This window comes from Pongo pygmaeus, chromosome 3, assembly GCF_028885625.2.
Source record: "Pongo pygmaeus isolate AG05252 chromosome 3, NHGRI_mPonPyg2-v2.0_pri, whole genome shotgun sequence".
Taxonomy (NCBI): domain Eukaryota; kingdom Metazoa; phylum Chordata; class Mammalia; order Primates; family Hominidae; genus Pongo; species Pongo pygmaeus.
The window spans coordinates 111,390,116-111,410,179 of NC_072376.2; the positions used below are offsets into that span (position 1 = coordinate 111,390,116).

General features: G+C 37.2%; 1 protein-coding gene across 2 annotated transcripts in view; it reads right to left on the reverse strand.

The window, feature by feature from the left end:
• Nucleotides 1-439: 439 nt before the first annotated feature.
• Nucleotides 440-20,064, reverse strand: part of EIF4E (eukaryotic translation initiation factor 4E) — a 48,092-nt gene continuing 28,467 nt past the window's right edge. For both annotated transcript variants that reach the window (XM_054485391.2, XM_054485392.2), the window contains 5 exons: nt 11,336-11,431; nt 8,054-8,117; nt 7,255-7,368; nt 5,252-5,391; nt 440-1,521 (listed from right to left, as the gene is read on the reverse strand). In XM_054485391.2, the coding sequence (XP_054341366.1) occupies nt 1,407-1,521; nt 5,252-5,391; nt 7,255-7,368; nt 8,054-8,117; nt 11,336-11,431 (529 nt within the window). In that variant the 3' untranslated portion in view covers nt 440-1,406. The remainder of the gene's footprint in view (nt 1,522-5,251; nt 5,392-7,254; nt 7,369-8,053; nt 8,118-11,335; nt 11,432-20,064) is intronic.

Sequence of the window (20,064 nt, forward strand, 5' to 3'; positions counted from 1 at the left end):
AACACTAACAAAATTCTTAATGCATATGTCCCCACCACCTGTACTTTCCCTACACTATCATTTTGACACTTACATAGAAACAACTCAATTCAGCAACCAAGTTTTACAACCACTGTTGCTACCAATCAAATGGTGATGCATCAGATCCCAATTCTCATGAGTATTAACATATTGAGAGTACATTATTTACCTAAGACTGAAGGACTGTGCCTTACTTTATAAAAAAACAAAGATAGCCACATCAATTTACTTCCATATATATGATACTACCTATTCAATTTATTAAAAATTGTAATAAACATAATAATCAAACTAGTGCTCCAAACTTATGCTGTTCACATGGAAGACACCACAAAAGAAGACATAATATAGAGACTGCCTTGCAATAAGAAGTACAAATTCCTTCTATAAAGATGGAGAAATAAAAGGACAAATCTAGTTGTCTAAAAGACAATTCACTGTACACATTTTATTTACAGTTTTGTACACTGTCTTAATATGAATGGGACTGCTTTTCTACTTGAGCCATTTTTAACCAAAGCAAAATAACCTAAGTAATACAAAGTGTTAAAATACAGCGTAAAGATACAAAAACAGACATACTAATTCTAGTTAGGAATGTAATTATGATGTTACATTTTTTATAATCCACAATTATGTTTAGGAAATCACACAAACATAGATCACTGATTTGAATGAAATGCATAAATTTGTAGCAAAGCTTTGTAGTTACAAAAAACAAAAAAAATTACCAAAGAATGCACAAAATTAATGTTTATTCCACCTTTGTGTCATATTCCTGGATCCTTCACCAATGTTACATGAGGAAAAAAACAAAAGCAAAACAAATGAAAAACTGAAATCAGAATCACTAATATTATCAAGTAGGGAAACAAATAAATTAAAATCTAGCAGCCATCAGCAAGAGTACAGCAGAGACAATGCTGTAAAAAGAAACAAAGAAAATTGCTAGAAAACTGTATGCATCATAATCTTTCAAACCAGCAAAATATGCTCCTGCATAAAATGGAACAACAGAATTTTTTTTCCTGTAAAGTATAGAAATGCCAAGTTGTTTTTTGACTATTGTGGATAGGTAAAATCTGTATGTAATTAATGGTAATTCTACTGAACTATTACAGAGTGGGCCAGGAACACATTTATGGATTCTGGGGATGTGTACTGTAATTCTTTGATTGAGATAGTGGAAACTCTAGCCAAAAAAAAAAAAAAATGAACACAGAAGTACAAGACAAAGGCGAATGAGACTTCTCTTATATCTTAGTAACATTTAGATGGAAATCAAATTTAAATGCAGTCCACTCTGCTTTTTGAAGAGGCTTTGGTTCAGCTCCCAAATCTCGATTGCTTGACGCAGTCTCCTATGAGAATACTCAGGTGTCTTCTTAAACAACAAACCTATTTTTAGTGGTGGAGCCGCTCTTAGTAGCTGTGTCTGCGTGGGACTGATAACCAATCACTATCTTTGGAGGAAGTCCTAACCTTTCCTTGTATACCCTCCTAAAAGAAAAGAAAAAAGTAGCCATTAACTTTTACTCACAAGAAATACATCTAAAAATTTAGGGTTATTAGTCTTTATATTAAAAAATATAGACAAGAGTAAAATAGGAAATTAATTATACACCCTTTTCTTTTTAGCACAATTTACTCTTCATTTTTGCGATATTCTTGGTTACTTTTAAAATATTTGAGAGCCAGTCAGGTGTGTTACTACTAAATTACAGGAGCATTACTATATTATTATACTGTTATTATGATACTATAATTATTACTAAATCAACAGTGAACAAAGCAAGGACAGTCCCTGAGCTGACTGCATTTATAGTCTAGTAGAGAAAACATAATTGAATAATCACAAATACATATGACAGATCTGTATCACATGCATACTTAAAAACAGAAATCTGTAAAACAAGCATGTTTATTTTCATTCTTTGATCTAAAATGTTACATTTCACGTCTGAACCCTAGCAAATATTGTATATTACTACACAAATTATATTAACCATACCTGTTATAAGATTGCACAAACAAAAACTAAACACTGAGGGAGATTAAACACTTTGAGGGAGTGAATGAAACACTTCGAGGGAGAATGTAATTTCTGCTTTACATACTATACAACCTAATTTTCAAGTAAGACATGACTCTATTGCAAGAATAAAATGGCACTTGTCATGAGTACCAAAGAGTAAATATAAGGGCTGTGATACTGTATAACAAGGAGATTCTAATCTCATCTACAAAATTAGAGAAGTCTTCCCCTTTAAATATCATGAGCTCAAAAGGATAATGTTAAGAGAATGAGCACATCTGAAAGCTGAGAAATAAAAATGAGGCTGTGTGGCTATGGCTCATAAGTAAAGTGAACATGAGATAAAGCTGACAAGGTTTCAGAGGAAGATCACAGAGAGCTTCACAGGTCATCTTAAAAATCTGAATCTTTGGCCAGGCATGGTGGCTCATGCCTGTAATCCCAGCACTTTGGGAGGCCGAGGCGGGTGGATCACGAGGTCAGGAGATCGAGACCATCCTGGCTAACATGGTGAAACCCCGCCTCTACTAAAAATACAACAAATTAGCCGGGTGTGGTGGCAGGTGCCTGTAGTCCCAGCAACTCGGGAGGCTGAGGCAGGAGAATGGCGTGAACCTGGCAGGCGGAGCTTGCAGTGAGCTTGAGTGAGACTGTGCCACTGCACTCCAGCCTGGGTGACAGAGCAAGACTCTGTCTCAAAAAAAACAAAAACAAAACAAAACAAAAAACAACAAAAAAAGAATCTTTAGGAAAAAAATAGTAAAAATTCAAAAATAAGCAAAAATCAAATAAAAATAAAGGAATAAACATATTAATGGAGTTAAATCCTCCAACATGATACTAGGATAGGTTTTTTTATACCTTCCAGAAGATTTACTACCTTCCCCCTAAAATAAGGTATTAAAAAGTAATTTTATGGTAACTAAAGTGTTAATTATCAAATTTGCATTATAATGCAATGCATTCCTTTCAATTATACTTAATTATTAAAAATGCCAAAAAGCAAGACCATTGAGTCATGCAAATTGGAAGGGTTAAAAAAGAAAATCTTCATTTGAAAATCTGAAGTCTTAATATACACTCAAAAACATTTATTATTGACAAAAATACAAAACTTCTGTAGGAAAAAAATTCTTAATTAATCTAACTCTTGTTTAAAAAAAAAAAAAAGTAAATCCTCCAAAATTAGGTTTTGATGCTGGAAGAAACATTAAAATATGATGACAAATCAACTCCTTTCTCTTATGGAACCCCATATAGCATGAAACGTAGAAAATCCCTATACCTTTTGATCCAGAAATAAATTATGTTCACAGAAAAATTTACATGGCTGAGAGCAATGGATCACGCCTGAAATCCCAGCACTTTGGGACGCTGAGGCAGGTGGATGACTTGAGGCTAGGAGTTTGACACCAGCCTGGCCAACATGGCGAAACCCTGTCTCTACAAAAAACACTGTAGTGGCTCAGGCCTGTGGTCCCAGCTATTCAGGAGGCTGAGGCAAGAGAATCACTTGAACCCAAGAAGTGGAGGTTGCAGTGAGCTGAGATCGCGCTACTGCACCCCAGCCTGGGCAACAGAGTGTGACTCTGTCTCAAAAAATTAATTAATTTTAAAAAGAAAAATTAATAGTATTTGAAAAATCACAAAGGGGCAAACCAAACATTTTGACCACTGACTGACCAGCACTTAATTTTAACATAAAATTGTAAGTCAAAATTTTTTTTTTTTTTGGTGAGACGGAGTCTCGCTCTGTCTCCCAGGCTGGAGCGCAGTGACCCAATCTTGGCTCACTGCAAGCTCCACCTCCCGGGTTCACGCCATTCTCCTGCCTCAGTCTCCCAAGTAGCTGGGACTACAGGTGCCCGCCACCACGCCCAGCTAATTTTTTTTTTTTGTATTTTTAGTAGAGACGGGGTTTCACTGTGTTGGCCAGGATGGTCTTGATCTCCTAAAGTGCTGGGATTACAGGTGTGAGCCACTGCACCTGGTGTCAAATATTACTAATATAATTGAGGTAAAAAGAAATCCTAGTTAGAAAAAAAATGTCAGCTGGTTTAGCGTTGTGGCTCATGCCTGTAATCTCAGCACTTTGAAAGGCTGAGGTGGCTTGATCAAGTCCAGGAGTTCATGACCAGTCTGGGCAACATGGCAAAACCTCTTTTCTACAAAAAATACAAGAAAATAGCCAGGTGTGGTCATACACACCTGTAGTTGCAGCTAATTGGGTGGCTGAGGTGGGAGGATCACCTGAGCCCAGGAGGTTGAGGCTGCAGTGAGCCATGACTGCACCATTGCACTCTTGCCTGAATAACACAGTGAGACCCTGTCTCAAAAAAAAAAAAAGCCACTTTTGCAAAGAATAAAATTTACAAAAAAAGGTTTAATAAAACCCTACATATGTGGGTTTTAAACATGGAACAAAACCCAAGATATGTTATATAAATTTTAATGAAAATTATTAGTAAACACACATGCTTTAAATGCACATATACTATTTGCCAATAATCACTGAATTATTATTATGAGCATACATTAGCTCTTTTCAAAGTAGTACTTTTTTTCAAACAGCACTTTCAAAGTAGGAAATAATACATTCTCATTTGTGAATGAATAAAAAATGCTACATGCCAAAGGAGAGTGCTCTAGTGGTTATATACTTCACTGCTAAGAAAAAGCAATTTTACAGAAATAAAAAACATATGAACAAGGCCAGGCGCAGTGGCTCATGCCTGTAACGATAGCACTTTGGGAGGCTGAGGTGGACGGATCACTTGAGACCAAGAGTTAAAAGACTAGCCTGGCCAACATGGCGAAACCTGGTCTCTACTAAAAATCCAAAAATTACCCAAGCGTGGTGGCATGTGCCTGTATTCCCAGCTACTCGGGAGGCTGAGACATAACAACCTCCTGAACCCAGGAGGTGGAGGTTGCAGTGAGCCTAGATCATGCCACTGTACTACAGCCTGGACAACAGAGTGAGACTCTGTCTCTAAATAAATAGCTGTGAAAAAACCCAAAAAAACAAGACGTTGCGCACCAATTGAGCCGTTCAAAATTATAAAAGTGTTCACGAAAACAATACAAGGAAAACAGGATCTACAAACCGAAGTATTTCTAAAGCTACAAATAAAATAACTTCTGGTTTTAGTCATCTTAATATTGTAAAATAAGTAGGCAAAGAGCAAAACTTACCCTATATGTGTAACAGCTTCTCTGTTTTCACATTCAGTAGTCCATATTGCTATCTTATCACCTTTAGCTCTAACATTAACAACAGCGCCACATACGTCATCACTGTAGTCATCAAAAGATTCTCCAATAAGGCACAGAAGCTTAAAAAGAAATCCCAAATTACATTTAATAGATTATAAACAAGCTCATTACACTGCAAATGTCTCTTCTGTATTTGCATAGATAACTAAAGAAGTTTTTAAATCAAGAGTTAATTTTTTAAATGTGTAAATTTTATTTGCATATATAGATCTGTCCTGACTTTTAAATACTCATTCATTTATTTACTATCAAATCAGCCTTTTTCAGCAAATTTGGCAGTTAATATCATGGCAGACATAAAAGCTGATTTTATTAATATTCATTTGCTCTGCTGCTGCTTATATTTACGAGCAAATATTAATAGTATAACAAAAATAGCTATTCATGGTTAATTTCCTCTTGTTCTTATTTTTTACGAATATTTGTTAATGGTTTGGTTTTTTGTTGTTGTTGTTGTTTGAGACAGGGTCTTGCTCTGTCACCATGGCTGGAGTGCAGTGGGATCATCACAGCTCACTGCAGCCTCAACCTCCTGGGCTCAAATGATCCTCCCACCTCAGCCTCCTGAGTAGGTGGGCATACATACAGGGACATGTCACCATACCTGGTTAATTTTTGTATTTTTTATAGAGACAGGGTTTTGCCATGTTGCCCAAGCTGGTCTTGAACTCCTGAGTTTAAGTGAAATGCCTGCCTCGGCCTCCTGAAGTGTTGAGATCACAGGTGTGAGCCCGGCCCTAACAGGTTTCTTAATTGTGGTAAAATACAAATAACATAAAATTTGCCATTTTAACCACTTTTAAGTGTACAGTTCAGTGGTGTTAAGTACATTCAACATTGTTGTACAACCATCCCTACTACCATCCATCTCCAGAACATTTTTTTTTAACTGCAAAATGGAAATGTCCTGACTTTTTAATGTGGAATTCCAAAATGATATTTGCTCATGATCTTCCCCCTCAAAAACAGAATTTTCTTCTTAAAAAGTCATTCATTCATTAGCTGGGTGTGCTGGCATGCAGCTGTAGTCCCAGCTACTTGAGAGGCTAAGGCAGGATGATTGCTTGAACCCAGGAGGCTACAGTGAGCTATGATGGCCCCACTGCACTCTAGCCTGGGTGACAGAACAAGACCTTGTCTCTAAAAAAAAGCAAAATAGTCACTTATTCAAACATTTAAAGTGATTAACTTAACAAGTGCTAACTATAAACCAGGCACGGTTTCAAGTGCTAGGGATACAAAAGAGACTACAAACCCCGCTCCTATAAGCTTGGGGTTTGGAACCTCTGTCTACAGAAAATGCCTATTATCTCATATTTAATTTGTCTTGTAAAGCCAGAAGTTCCAGTTAATATCACAACATGTAGGTCAAATGGTAGTACACAACAATTTTATTATTTGCTTCACTGATCTAAAAAGTTTAGTGGGACAGGCACAATGACTCACACCTCTAATTCCAGCACTTTGGGAGGCTGAAGTGGGAGGATCACTTGAGGCCAGAAGTTTGAGACCAACCTGGGCAACATAGCAAGATCCCATCTCTAGGAAAAAAATTAGAAAATTAGCTGGGCATGGTGGCATGCACCTGTAGTCCCAGCTACTTAAGAGGCTGAAGTGGGAGGATCGCTTGAACCCAGAGGGTGAGGCTGAAGTGAGCCATATAAATAAATATCCGCACTCCAGCCTGGGCAACAGAGCAAGACCCTTGCTCTAAAAATATAAATATTTAAAAGTTTAGTATACATATAGCAATGCTGTAAGAGGGTTGCAAAAACTTCAATCATACAAAATCTAAGGTTCTATAATTTTGAGATTAATGAAATGACCACAGTGAGCTTATTGTGGTGAGAGTCAACTGCCAATCACTTAAAATATCTGACTTAAACTACCTCTAAAACTGCTTTACACTTTTAAAACCTTACTGTCTCTAGCCAAAAGCGATCGAGGTCACTTCGTCTCTGCTGTTTGTTCAATGTAATTAGCCATCGTCCTCCCCGTTTGTTTTTCTCATCTTCCCACATAGGCTCAATACCATCCTACAGGGTTAGAAGACAACAGTATTACACAACATTGTTACCTTGACTTTGAGAGATAATCATTAGAAACAGTTAAGCAACAACACTGCCAACTTCTTACTTTATTGCCCAGAGAACTGCCATTGATGTAGTTTTTAAACAGCACATAAAACTTAAAGCCAGAGGCATGACATTATAGAATTAGAGTCCTGACTTTGTCACTTATTAGCTATCAAATCTTGGGTTTCACTTAATTTGAAGGTTCTTAAACTTTCTGAGAAGCAAACATATTTTAGAAGCTCTGTACATTTCTATAGCTAGAAAATACATGCAAAAACTATGCAATTTCAGTTAATGAATGTCCCGTCGCCCTACCACCTGACAAAGCCCAATAATAAGTATTCCAAGGACCCATGCTCCTAAGGTTAAGAATGCTTGATAAACTCAGTCTGCTCAAATATATAAAGGAAGGAGTAGACTGGATAATCAAAGCTCTCATCAAAATCCATCTCAGTATGTGCCCACAGAGTAACTCTCTCTCAATTTTTATAAACAAATAGAGTAAGATATATTGATACTAAAGCATACTACAGCCAATTAAATTATCAGTCTATTCAAATATTCCTAAGTTTATGGCACGATTTCTTAATGAATACCAAATGGCCCAGTCCTATAATAAATATATCAAATCACCAATTAAGCATACCTTAAAAAGTGAGTAGTCACAGCCAGGCATTAAATTACTAGACAACTGGATATGGTTGTACAGACTAGGTAAAAGAAAATAACAATTAAAAACACAGAATACGTAGAGTTTAGGTGCTTACATATATATACATTTAGAACATATGATGAAAATAAACAGAAAAAAGTTCATGTTTACTTGTTTCTAAGGAGTCAATTTCTAAAATGGACAAAACAGATCTTAAAAGCAGTTAAATAATCAACTTCAGATGACAGGTATAATTTTCAAAAAAATTTCTAGTGACTGCTCTGACAAAAATATATTTTATGTTACTTAGTGCATACATATGTATATATATAAGAAACTGAGAAGAGAGGTATAAGGTGGCTTTAAGTAGATGAAATAATTTCTGAAGTTAATAAAACAGTTTTTTCAAAAACATAAAAAAACAAAACAAAAAAACAACAAACCAGAAACAATGAACTTCCTGACCATCAGGACTGCATGACTGAAACAGTCATTATCCTTGAGGGTATCCAAGAGTAGAATAGATCAATGGTTCCCAAACACCACAAATTGTCACTGGTTAGTCAACATAATAATCATTTTAAAAATGATTTTAGAAAAATAAATAAATAAATATAGTTCCAAGCCCTACATCTTGGGATTATAATCACCTAAATATGAGATGGAACCCTGCAGTCTGTATTTCTAAACTGTTTCTCAAATATCAAAATAACAGAATAACATTTGCAATGACTTAGTTGCTTGCCTGAAGGTAGGAGGCTTAGATCATTTGATCTCCTGTAGTCTTTTACAGCAAAATTGATTAAAAAATTGGCAACTCTTAAGAATCTTTTGCTTGTCTCCAATATTAGATGGCTGAAATAATGATCTTAGCTGTGTCTACAGACCATGGACAATTCTATTATCCTTAGTCTGGTTCTCCTGGTGCTATGTTAACCCCATCTAGGAATATTTCAGGTAAAGATTTAAGGGCCGGGCGCGGTGGCTCACCCCTGTAATCCCAGCACTTTGGGAGGCTTTGGCAGGTGGATCACGAGGTCAGGAGTTTGAGACCAGCCTGACCAAGATGATGAAACCCCGTCTCTACTAAAAATACAAAAATTAGCCAGGCGTGGTGGCATGTGCCTGTAATCCCAGCTACTAGAGAGGCTGAGGCAGGAAAATCGTTTGAACCCAGGAGGCGGAGGTTGCAGTGAGCCGAGATCACCCCATTGCACTTCAGCCTGGTGACAGAACTAGACTCCATTTCAAAAAAAAAAAAAAGATTTAAGAAAGAAGTTGGCATCTTTAAATCAAATTCCATAGTATAACACACAAATATAGTTTAGGTGAGACAACCTAAGACCACATAAGGTTTGCTGAGTCACTACCTAATGTTAACTCCCAACTACACATCAATGACAGCCTCCACTAGGCAACAAAAAAAGCCTGGATACTAAGTGACTATAAAATTAGCGCTACTAATTTCATAAAATAAATGGATATTGTGGGAATGACCTTCAATAAAATACTTTTTCCTTTTTGCTGCCTCCTTTCTCTTCCGTGGTGCTCAAAGGTCTCTCAAGTAAGTCCATAATGAGAATTTATAATGGCACATCTAAACAGAATCCTAAGACTATGCAGTCTGGGTAAGTATAAAAGGACTCAATGGTTATTTGCAATAAATTTGCTAGAAAAAAACAGAAATTAGGAAGTGGCCCACACATTTACAGAAAACTGAAAAATCCTTCATATCTCTAAACTATGGTATAAAAATCTACTATGCAATGACATTGACTACACGTAACTGAAGCTTGGAGGAACTGTTCTAATTAGAAGGTAGAATTATGTAAACTGGTAAAAGTCAAACAAACTAGATAAATGCAAATCTGATTGGGGAAGATGGCTCAAGGCTTCCTTTTTCTCTGTAGGAGAATGAAAAGCTTTTTTTTTGGGGGGGTGCAGAAGACTGGAGTTATTTAAGAGTCCTGAATAAACAAAACTAGAGAAGAAAAACTACTTGGTGTTTTGACAACGGGCAAAGAAGAATAATCCTAGTTTAACTAGACAACTAGACCTATAAATTATTAGGCCTTAAATGTAGTTATTATGAAGTGTCCATGCTTTTAATAAAAAATAAATACTCTCAAAGTTTACTCTCAAATGAATGTTCTCAAATACTCTCAATGAAGTTATGGTTTTAATCGTATGCTTTGCTTTTTTCAGCAACATAAATGAATACAAAATATCTATTAGAAGCCAAGCACTGGAAATATACAGAAAAATATTGTTTCTGCTGTTGAAGATGTGCATATATATGTATAAATTTTATACCACAATCTATTTCTTTGTATGAGCAGAATATCTTGAGGGGGTTACATTAAAACATAAGAGTAGCATCACTAATTCAGCATGTATATGATCCTAAAAAAAGATGCACAAGTCAGAATATTTAGATAACTGCTAGGTAATTTAAAGTGCTTATTAAAGAGTTTTGCCTTTCATGGTCTCAAATAGTACCTCCCTAGTCATTCTCCAAGTAAATTAGACACACTGGATTAACTTTGTCTTTAAGAGAATCAATTATCAAAACTTCTTGAAATAGACTTTACAATTTTTAATTTTATTTATTTTATAAACAGGGACTCATGTTGACCAGGTTGGTCTTGAACTCCTGGCTGCAAGTGATCTTCCTGCCTCAGCATCCCAAAGTATTAGTATTACAGGCATGAGTCACTGAGCCCAGCCTTAAATTTTGTTTTGAGGTCATGCAAAAGTTGATGATCCCAATTCTTAACTTTATGCTACACAGAAACAAATTTTCAAAAATATTTCAACTATTCTTCTTGAGGTTGATCAAAGCATAATGAAATGAATAAAGTATCATGATAGATACTGGCATTCCCTTGACAAACCCTGAATTCTGAACACTTCAGCCTTTGATATCTTAAAATCTCTGGTACAGGAAATTCCACATATTGCACTGAAAACAGTTTGCAGAAATGAGGACCCAACAACGCACTGGAATACCCAGTTATGAGGCAAATGTAAGGATTCTTGAGCTAAGGGTATCTCAGGACAAGAAACAGAATAATCGGGGCTGGGGGATGACAAGATTGAAGCTCTGTAAAACTAATAAAGCATAATCACCAATTCAAACTTTTGTAAGGAGATAAAAAATAGATGAACATTCATTAACTGTTTACCTCACGCTTCATTTTGTGAATTCGACTTAAAAATTAAAAAAACTACACAACTAATAAAACAACAAACATACTAAAACAAACGGTTACTTACGCCCAAAAGTCTTCAACAGTATCAAACTTGGAGATCAGCCGCAGGTTTGCTTGCCAAGTTTTGCTTTTATCATTTTTAAAAAACCAGAGTGCCCATCTAAAAATAAAAAGTCAATGTCAAAAAATGGTAGCTGCACACCCATGTTAAAAGCAACATTATTCACAAAAGTCAAAAGGTAGAAGCAACCCAACTGTCCATCAACAAATGAATGAAAAATGTATATATACACACAATGGAATACTAAAAAGCCCTGATGAAGGAAATTCTAACACTTGATAAAACATGAGGGGAAGCTAAGGACATTAAGTGAATAAGCCAGCCCCCTCCAAAAAAGATAAATACTATATGATTCCACTTATATGAGGTATAAGAAGTCAAATTCATAGAAACAAAAAGAATGGTGATTGCCACTAGCCAAAGAGAAGGGAGTTTAGGGTTATAGAGTTTACAGAGTTTTGGAAGATGAACAAGAGTTCTGGAGATTAGTTGCACAATAATTGGTTGCAGAAAGTACTTAACATTAACTGACTGTACACTTAAAAATAGTTAATACTGTAAATTTTTATGTTTATCACAAAAATTTAGGGAAAAAAGCAAAATGCTAGTTGTTATTACAGTGGCAAATAATGAGAGTTCTCCATTTCTTTCATTTAAAAAATATGTATGTTATGTCTACTACATAACAGATTCTCTGCTATACCTAGAGACCCAAGACACACTGAAACTCATCATTCAACAGAATTCACAGAAACGACGCAGAGAGACAACTACAGTGTGCTAAGTGCTCTGACAGAGATAAGCAAGCACAGTTATTTAAGAAAAACGCAGCAGAGCCGGGAGCCGTGGCTCCCAAATCCCACCCAAATCCCAGCACTCTGGGAGGCTGAGGTGGGCGGATCACCTGAGGTTGGGAGTTCGAGACCAGCCTGACCAACATGGAGAAACTCTGTCTCTATGAAAAATACAAAACTAGCCAGGCATGGTGGTGCGTGCCTGTATTCCCAGCTACTTGGGAGGCTGAAGCAGGAGGCTACGGTGAGCTGAGATCACACCACTGCACTCCAGCCTGGGCAACAAGAGCGAAATTCCATCTCAAAACAAACAAACAAACAAACAAAAAACCCACAGCAGAAACACTTAAACTATAAAAGAAGACAAGGGGCCAGGTGCGGTGGCTCAAGCCTGTAATCTCAACACTTTGGGAGGCTGAGGTGGGCGGATCACGTGAGGTCAGGAGTTCGAGACCAGCCTGGCCAACATGGTGAAACCTGGTTTCTACTAAAAATACAAAAAAATTTAGCCAGGCATGGTGGTATGTGCCTGTAATTCCAGCTACTCGGGAAGCTGAAGCACAAGAATCACTTGAATCCAAGTGGCAGAGGTTGCCGTAAGCTGAGATTGTGCCACAGCACTCCAGCCAGGGCAACAGAGGGAAACTCTGTTTCAAAACAAAAAAGAAGGCGAGAAACAGGATGGCTGATATTTCTCAGAGGAACAAATTAGCCAAGAAGAAATGAGAGTACCAGGAGTGGAGAAACTATTAAATGTGATTCTATATTTAATCAAATATCTAACTGGGAAAAAATAATAAAGATTGAGTAATGCTGCATAGATATGTTCTGAAATAATGTATACCAGTTTTAATATATCTGTATATACTTCTCTTAAAATAGTTTTATTCCTACATAATATATAATAGCTTATATATACCTAACATATTATATATAGAGGCATACCTTGGATATATTGTGAGTTCAGTTCTAGATCATCATAATAAAGTGAGTGTCACAACAAAGGAACTATCTTTAAGGAGAGTCACACAAATTTTTTGGTTTCCCGGTACATATAAAAGTTATGTTTACACTATACTGTAGTCTACATTATGTATGAAATAGCATTATGTCTAAAAAAAAAAGTACATACCTTAATTAAAAATTCTATTGCTAAAAATGCTAACGATCATCTGAGCCTACAAAGAGTGGTAATCTTGCTGATGCAGGGTCTTCCCTTGTTTGCTGCTGACTGATCACAGTAGTGGTTGCTGAAGATTGGGGTGGCTGTGGCAATTTCTTAAAACAACAACTAAGTTTGTCACACTGATTGACTCTTCATTTCACAAAAGATTTCTCTGTAGCATGCAATGCTGTTTGTAAGCATTTTACACTGTAGAATTTCTTTCAAAATTGGAGTCAATCCTCCCAAACCCTGCAGTTGCTTTATCAATTTGGTTTATGTAATATTCAAATCCTTTGTTGTCACTTCAACAATGTTCACAGCATCTTCACCAGGAATAGATTCCATCTCAAGAAACCTTTTTTTCTGCTCACCCATAAGAAGCAACACCTTATCCATTCAAGTTTTCTCATGAGACTGCAGCAATTCAGTAACATCTTCAGGCTCTATTTCTTACTGTTGGTCTCTTGCACTCTGCACATCTGCAGTTACTTCTTCCACTAAAGTCCTGAACCCTTCAAAGTCATCAATACGGGTTGGAATCACATTCTTCCTAACTCTTGTTCATGTTGATATTCTGACCTCCCATGAATCATGAATGTTCTTAATGACATCCAGAATGCTGAATCCTTTCAGAAGGTTTTCAATTTACTTTGTCCAGATCCATCAAAGGAATCACTATCTACGGCATTTATAGCCTTATGAAATATAGTTCTTATTAATAAATAATAAGGCTTGAAAGTCAAAATTCCTCTTTGCTGCTCCATAGGCTGCAGAAAGTACACTGTGTTAAGCGGCATGAAAACAATTAATCTCCGTCAGAGCTCTTGGGCGACTAGGAGCATCATCAAGGAGCAGTGATATTTTGAATGGAAACTTTTTTCTGGGCAGTAGGTTTCAACAGTAGGCTTAAAGTATTCAGTAAACCATGCTATAAATCGATGCACTGTCATCCAGGCTTTGTTGCTCCATTTCTAGAGCATGGGCAGAGTGGATTTAGCATCATTCTTAAGGATTCTTAAGATTTTGGGAATGACAAATGAGCACTGGCTTCAACTTAAAGTCACTGGCTGCAAGATCCCCAACAAGAGTCAGCCTGTCCTTTGTAGCTTTGAAGCTAGGCACTGACTTCTCTCTAGCTAGCAAAGTCCTAGAAGATGGCATCTTCTTCCAGTAGAAGGCTGTTTTGTTTACATTGAAAATCTGTTTTTAGTGTAAACTTCCTTCATCAATTACCTTAGCTAGATCTGGAGATTTTGCTGCAATTTCTATATCAGCCCTTGCTGCTTCACCTTGTACTTTTATGGGGCTGACTTTCCTTATACCTTATAACTGACCTCTGCCAGCTTTCAACTTTTATTCTGCAGCATCCCCACCTCTCTCAGCCTTCATAACACTGAACAGAGTTAGGGCCTTGCTATGGATTAGGCTTTGTCATAAGGGAATGTTGTAGCTGGTTTTATTTACTACCCAGACCACTTGAACTTTCTCTATATCAGCAATAAGGCTGTTTTGTTTTCTTATCATTCATGTGTTTGCTGGAGGAGGACTTTCGATCTCCTTCAAGAATTTTTCCTTTGCTTTCACAACCTGGCTAACTTATTTGGTACAACAGACCTAGCTTTTGGCCTGTGTTGGCTTTTGACATGTCCTCCTCATTAAGCGTAATCATTTCAAGCTTTTGATTTAAAGTGAGAGACATGCAACTCTTCCTTTCACTATAACATGTAGAGGCCACTGTAGGGCTATTATTAATTGGCTTAATTTCAACATTGTTGTGTCTCAGGGAACAGGCAGACCCAAGGACAAGGAGATGGGAATGGCCAGTCAGTGGAGCAGTCAGAACACATACAACATTTATCAATTAAGTTTGCCGTCTTATATGGCCAATGTTCATTGCGCCCCAAAACAATTATAATAGCAACATCAAGGATCACTGATCACAGATCATAACAGATACAATAAAAGTTTGAAATATCGGGAGAATTACCGAAATGTGACACAGAGACACCAAGTGAGCACATGCCATTGGAAACATGGCATCAACAGAACTGCTTGACAAAGGATTTCCACAAACCTTCAATTTATAGAAAAGGCATGATTTGTGAAGCACAGTAAATGAGGTACGCCTGTATATTTTCTCTAATGCCTTGAAGATAAACTCGTGGAACATTAAAGTTACACTTAAAAGTTATTATCCCAAGATGATTCTCCTTTAGAAGAATTAAACTGAATATTCTCTGAATTACAATACCAAAGGAAAGTCAAAGGGAAATTTCATTTTCTCATCAACACAAATGTTGTCTGAAGAGCCTTCCAAATTGAATATATATTTCATAATCCTATAATTAATGCTTGGTAACTTCACCTAGACAGAAAAATGAGATGCATTTCAACATGTACTTGATAATTTGTCAGCAACTGCCACCCCATTATCAATAAAAAAGAAAAAGAAAAGGCAAGAAAACCACCAACAAGGTCAAGTACTACGCGCTGGATTTTTAAAAATAATTCAATCTTTTTTCAAAACAAAAAAACTCTGCACCCAGCCATTTAAACACACAAAGATCTATGAGGCCAGGCAAGATGGATCACACCTGTAATAACAGCACTTTAGGAGGCTGAGGCAGGAGGATCACTTGAGCCCAGGAGCTCAAGACCAGCCTGGACAACAAAGTGAGACCTCATCTCTACTAGACATTTAAAAAATTAGCCAGGCATGGGCTGGGCACGGTGGCTCACACCTGTAATCCCAACACTTTGGGAGGCCAAGGTGGGTGGATCATGAGGTCAAGTGATAGAGACCATCCTGGCCAACACGGTGAAACCCCGTCTCTACTAAAAATACAAAAACTGGCTGGGTGTGGTGGCATGCGCCTGTAGTCCCAGCTACTCAGGAGGCTGAGGCAGGAGAATCGCTTGAACCTGGGAGGCGGAGGTTGCAGTGAGCCAAGATCGCACCACTGCACTCCAGCCTGGTGACAGAGCGAGGCTCCAACTCAAAAAAAAAAAAAAAATTAGCTAGGCATGATGGCATGTGTCTATAGTCCCTGCCACTCTGGAGGCCATGGCAGGAGGATCGCTTGAGCCAAAGAGTTCGAGGTTGCAGTGAGCTATGATCATGCCACTGCACTCCAACGTGAGTGACAGAGCAAGACCCTGTCAAGGAACAGGACAGGGATGGGGACAGGGACAGGGAATGGAAGGGGAAGGGGAAAGGACTGCTTGAGGTCAGGAGTTTGAGAACAGCCTGAGCAACATAGCAAGACCCCGTATCTCTCAAAAAAAAAAAAAAAAAGAAAATCTTAGCTAGGCATGGTGGTGCACACCTATGGACCTAGCTACTTAGAAAGCTGATGTGGGAAGGTCATTTGAGCCCAGAAATTTGAGGCTACAGTGAGCTATCATCATGCCACTGCTCCCCAGTCTGGGCGACAGAATGGGACCATGTCTCTTCAAAAAAAAAAAAAGCCAGGCATGTTGGCTCATGCCTGTAATCCCAGCATTTTGCGAGGCCGAGGTGGATGAATTGCTTAAGAATACGAGTTCAAGGCCAGCCTGGGAAATAGCAAAAACTCCAACTCTACAAAAAATACTAAAATGGTGGTGGTGCATGCCTGTGGGGCCCCAGCTGGGGTGGAAAGATGGCTTGAGTAAGGAAGGTGAAGGCTGCAGTGAGTTGAGATTACACCACCCCAGCCTGGGTGACAGAGTGAGACCCTGTCTCCAAAAACAAACAAATGACGTTTTTTGTTTTGGAAAATTTGAAAACATCCTAAGTGCTTATCAACAAGGAATTATTTAAATCAGCAGTTCTCAAAATGTGGTTTGCAGACAGGCAGGAGGCCCTAAGATCCATTTTCATAATAATGCTAAGAAGTCACTTTGCTTTTCAGTACTCACATTTGCACTAATGGTGCAAAAGCAACAGTAGTTAAATCTGCTGGTGCCTTAGCAAGAACCAAGACGGTGACACAAAACTATACGAGTAGTCACTGTACATTTATTACTACCAACTCTCACAGTACTAATAATGTGAGTTTCATATAAGAATGCCTTTGGGCTGGGCACGGTGGCTCACACCTGTAATCCTAGCACTTTGGGAGGCTGAGGTGGGTGGATCACCTGAGGTCAGGAGTTCAAGACCAGCTTGGCCATCATGGTGAAACCCTGTCTCTACTAAAAATACAAAAATTAGATGGGCATGGTGGCAGGTGCCTGCAATCCCAGCTACTTGGGAGGCAGACGCATGAGAATGAACCCAGGAGGCGGAGGTTGCAGTGAGCCAAGATCGCACCATTGCACTCCAGCCTAGGCAACAAAGTGAAACTCCATCTCGAGAACAAAAAAAAAGGAATGACTTTGATGAGGCAATAAACATTACCAGTTTCATTAAATTTCATTCCATTTCCATATTTTTCATAATCTGCACAAAAACCACTTCTACTACTGTACAACAAAATATAATATTTAGGCAATTGTCTGAACTTAAGAATGTTGCTTAAAATTTAAGCTTTCAGTAGAAAAATCAGAATTTTAGAAAGATTTCATCTACCACTGTAAGCCTGACAACTTCCTAAAAATCAAAGATGCTTAATGAGTTTAGAGGTAATATTAATGAATTATTATTGTTTGATACTATATAAGAAAATGTGTCAACATTTGGAAGATCTGCATAACTCACTGAACCATTATTTTCCAAATAAGCAATGTATGATGTTAAAAATCTTACACAGGTAAGAGATCCATTCCAGATGCAAGACAACAGACCAATGCATTTTAATGTAACAAAGTAGAAAAAAATTCTTGGATATGGTTTCAGATTCCACATTGCAAATAGCCTCTAAGAAACCTAGTATCTCTTTGAGCATGTGTCCTAGGAAAAAGGAGGGGGAAAAAAGAAACCTAGTAGTGTATCAAAGGAGCATATCAACAATTATTTTTAAAGGCTGTTAAAAACTATTCTCCCTTTTCCAACCAAATACCTGTGTGAGGCTGTATTGTCTTCTTGTACTTCCAATGAAACATCTTAATTCCATAGACTGAAGGCAGAAACAGCTATGAAAATCCAGTTGACTTCTAAGATGGCAAAAATGCGGCCAGGCGCGGTGGCTCATGCCTGTAATGCCAGCACTTCGGGAGGCCGAGGTGGGTGGATCACGAGGTCAGGAGTTCAAGATCAGCCTGGCCAACATGGTGAAACCCCATCTCTATTAGAAACTACAAAAATTAGCCGGGCGTGGTGGCACACACCTGTGGTTCCGGCTACTAGGGAGGCTGAGGCAGAAGAATCGCTTGAACCCGCGAGGTGGAGGTCCAGCCTGGGCGACAGGGCGAGACTCCGAAAAAAAAAAAAAAAAACAGATGGCAAAAATGCTGTTCTTCCCATTATATATTTTTTATTTCAAATAATTATTTTCATTACAAAATGTCACTTATGTTAACATGTGATAGATTTTCTAAACGAATAATTTTACATTTCTCAAGTTTTTCAAGTGAAATTATATATTCATCTTTAAATGTGAAAAATAAAATAACATCTTAGCATTATTTACTGTAAAAATATAGAAAATAACAATAGATAAAAATCCACATAAAGCTCTGTAGAGTCACCAATAATTTTTAAGAGTGTAAAGGAATTGTGAGACCAAATACTTGAGTACTGCTGATTTAAATAAAATATCATACATCCATGCAAGTGACTACTATGCAACTATTAAAAAGTTTAAAAAAAAAAAAAAAGCTTAATTGTGTGGTAAAGTTTTCCTAAAATTGATGTGAAACCCAGAAACCACTGAGGAAAAGCAGTATTCGCCTACATGAAAATAAAAGACCTCTAAAAAAAAACTATACAATTCCACAGACAATGTTAGAACACAAATTATTTGGACAACCTGTTTCTGACTTAATACTCCTCTCCAACTTCCCTGCCTTGAGTGAGTTAGCACTCTAATATAAAATGCTTGGAAATAAACTTGAAAAGATATTCCATAACTTGTTAGCTTGAAAGTAGGGGAAAAAAAGATAATCCAAAAGAAAAAAAATAGAAGAATTGAATAATCTGTCCTTAGATAAAAACCACAAATCATCAATATGAAAATATTTTGAAATTTCAATTTTAAAATGCAAATTGAAAATACTGAAATTGTTTTCCCAAATCAGACTGGGACCGATCTGATTGGCAACAACTTAAAAGACTAATCACACGAGTTGGCCAAGGATATAGAAACCAGGAACTCTCAAACTACTAAGTCTAAGCCAATAAAACAGAATAATGTGGCAGTATCTGCACAAAGGTTGTTAAAGGGTAATCTTTGTTCTAGGAGATCTGAAATTTTACCCTATAAATATATTCACACAAGTGCACAAGTATGTAAGGATGTAAATTACAGCACTGTGTGTAAAAAGAAAAATCTATACAGCCATTAATGTAAACCTAATAAAATACATGGCTGTATATTAATATAATACAAGATGGTGGTTTAAAACAATGAGGTAAAATCTGCACATACAAACAGAAAAGTCAACTGTACAGACATATGTATTAAAAAGTATACATATGTGCATTTAATACTTCTGGAATACAAACCAAATTTAACATTGACTACTCTGGGGAGTGAAGAAGGTAAAATGCAACAAGTAAATAATGAGAAAACTGCCAAAATTGGAGCCATAAAACATAGTATTTTTCCAAATGATACTTGCTATTTTACACAAAAAGTAGAATTTATAGAGAAACTGAAGTCCCCAGAGACTTCATTTTAAGATTTAAAACT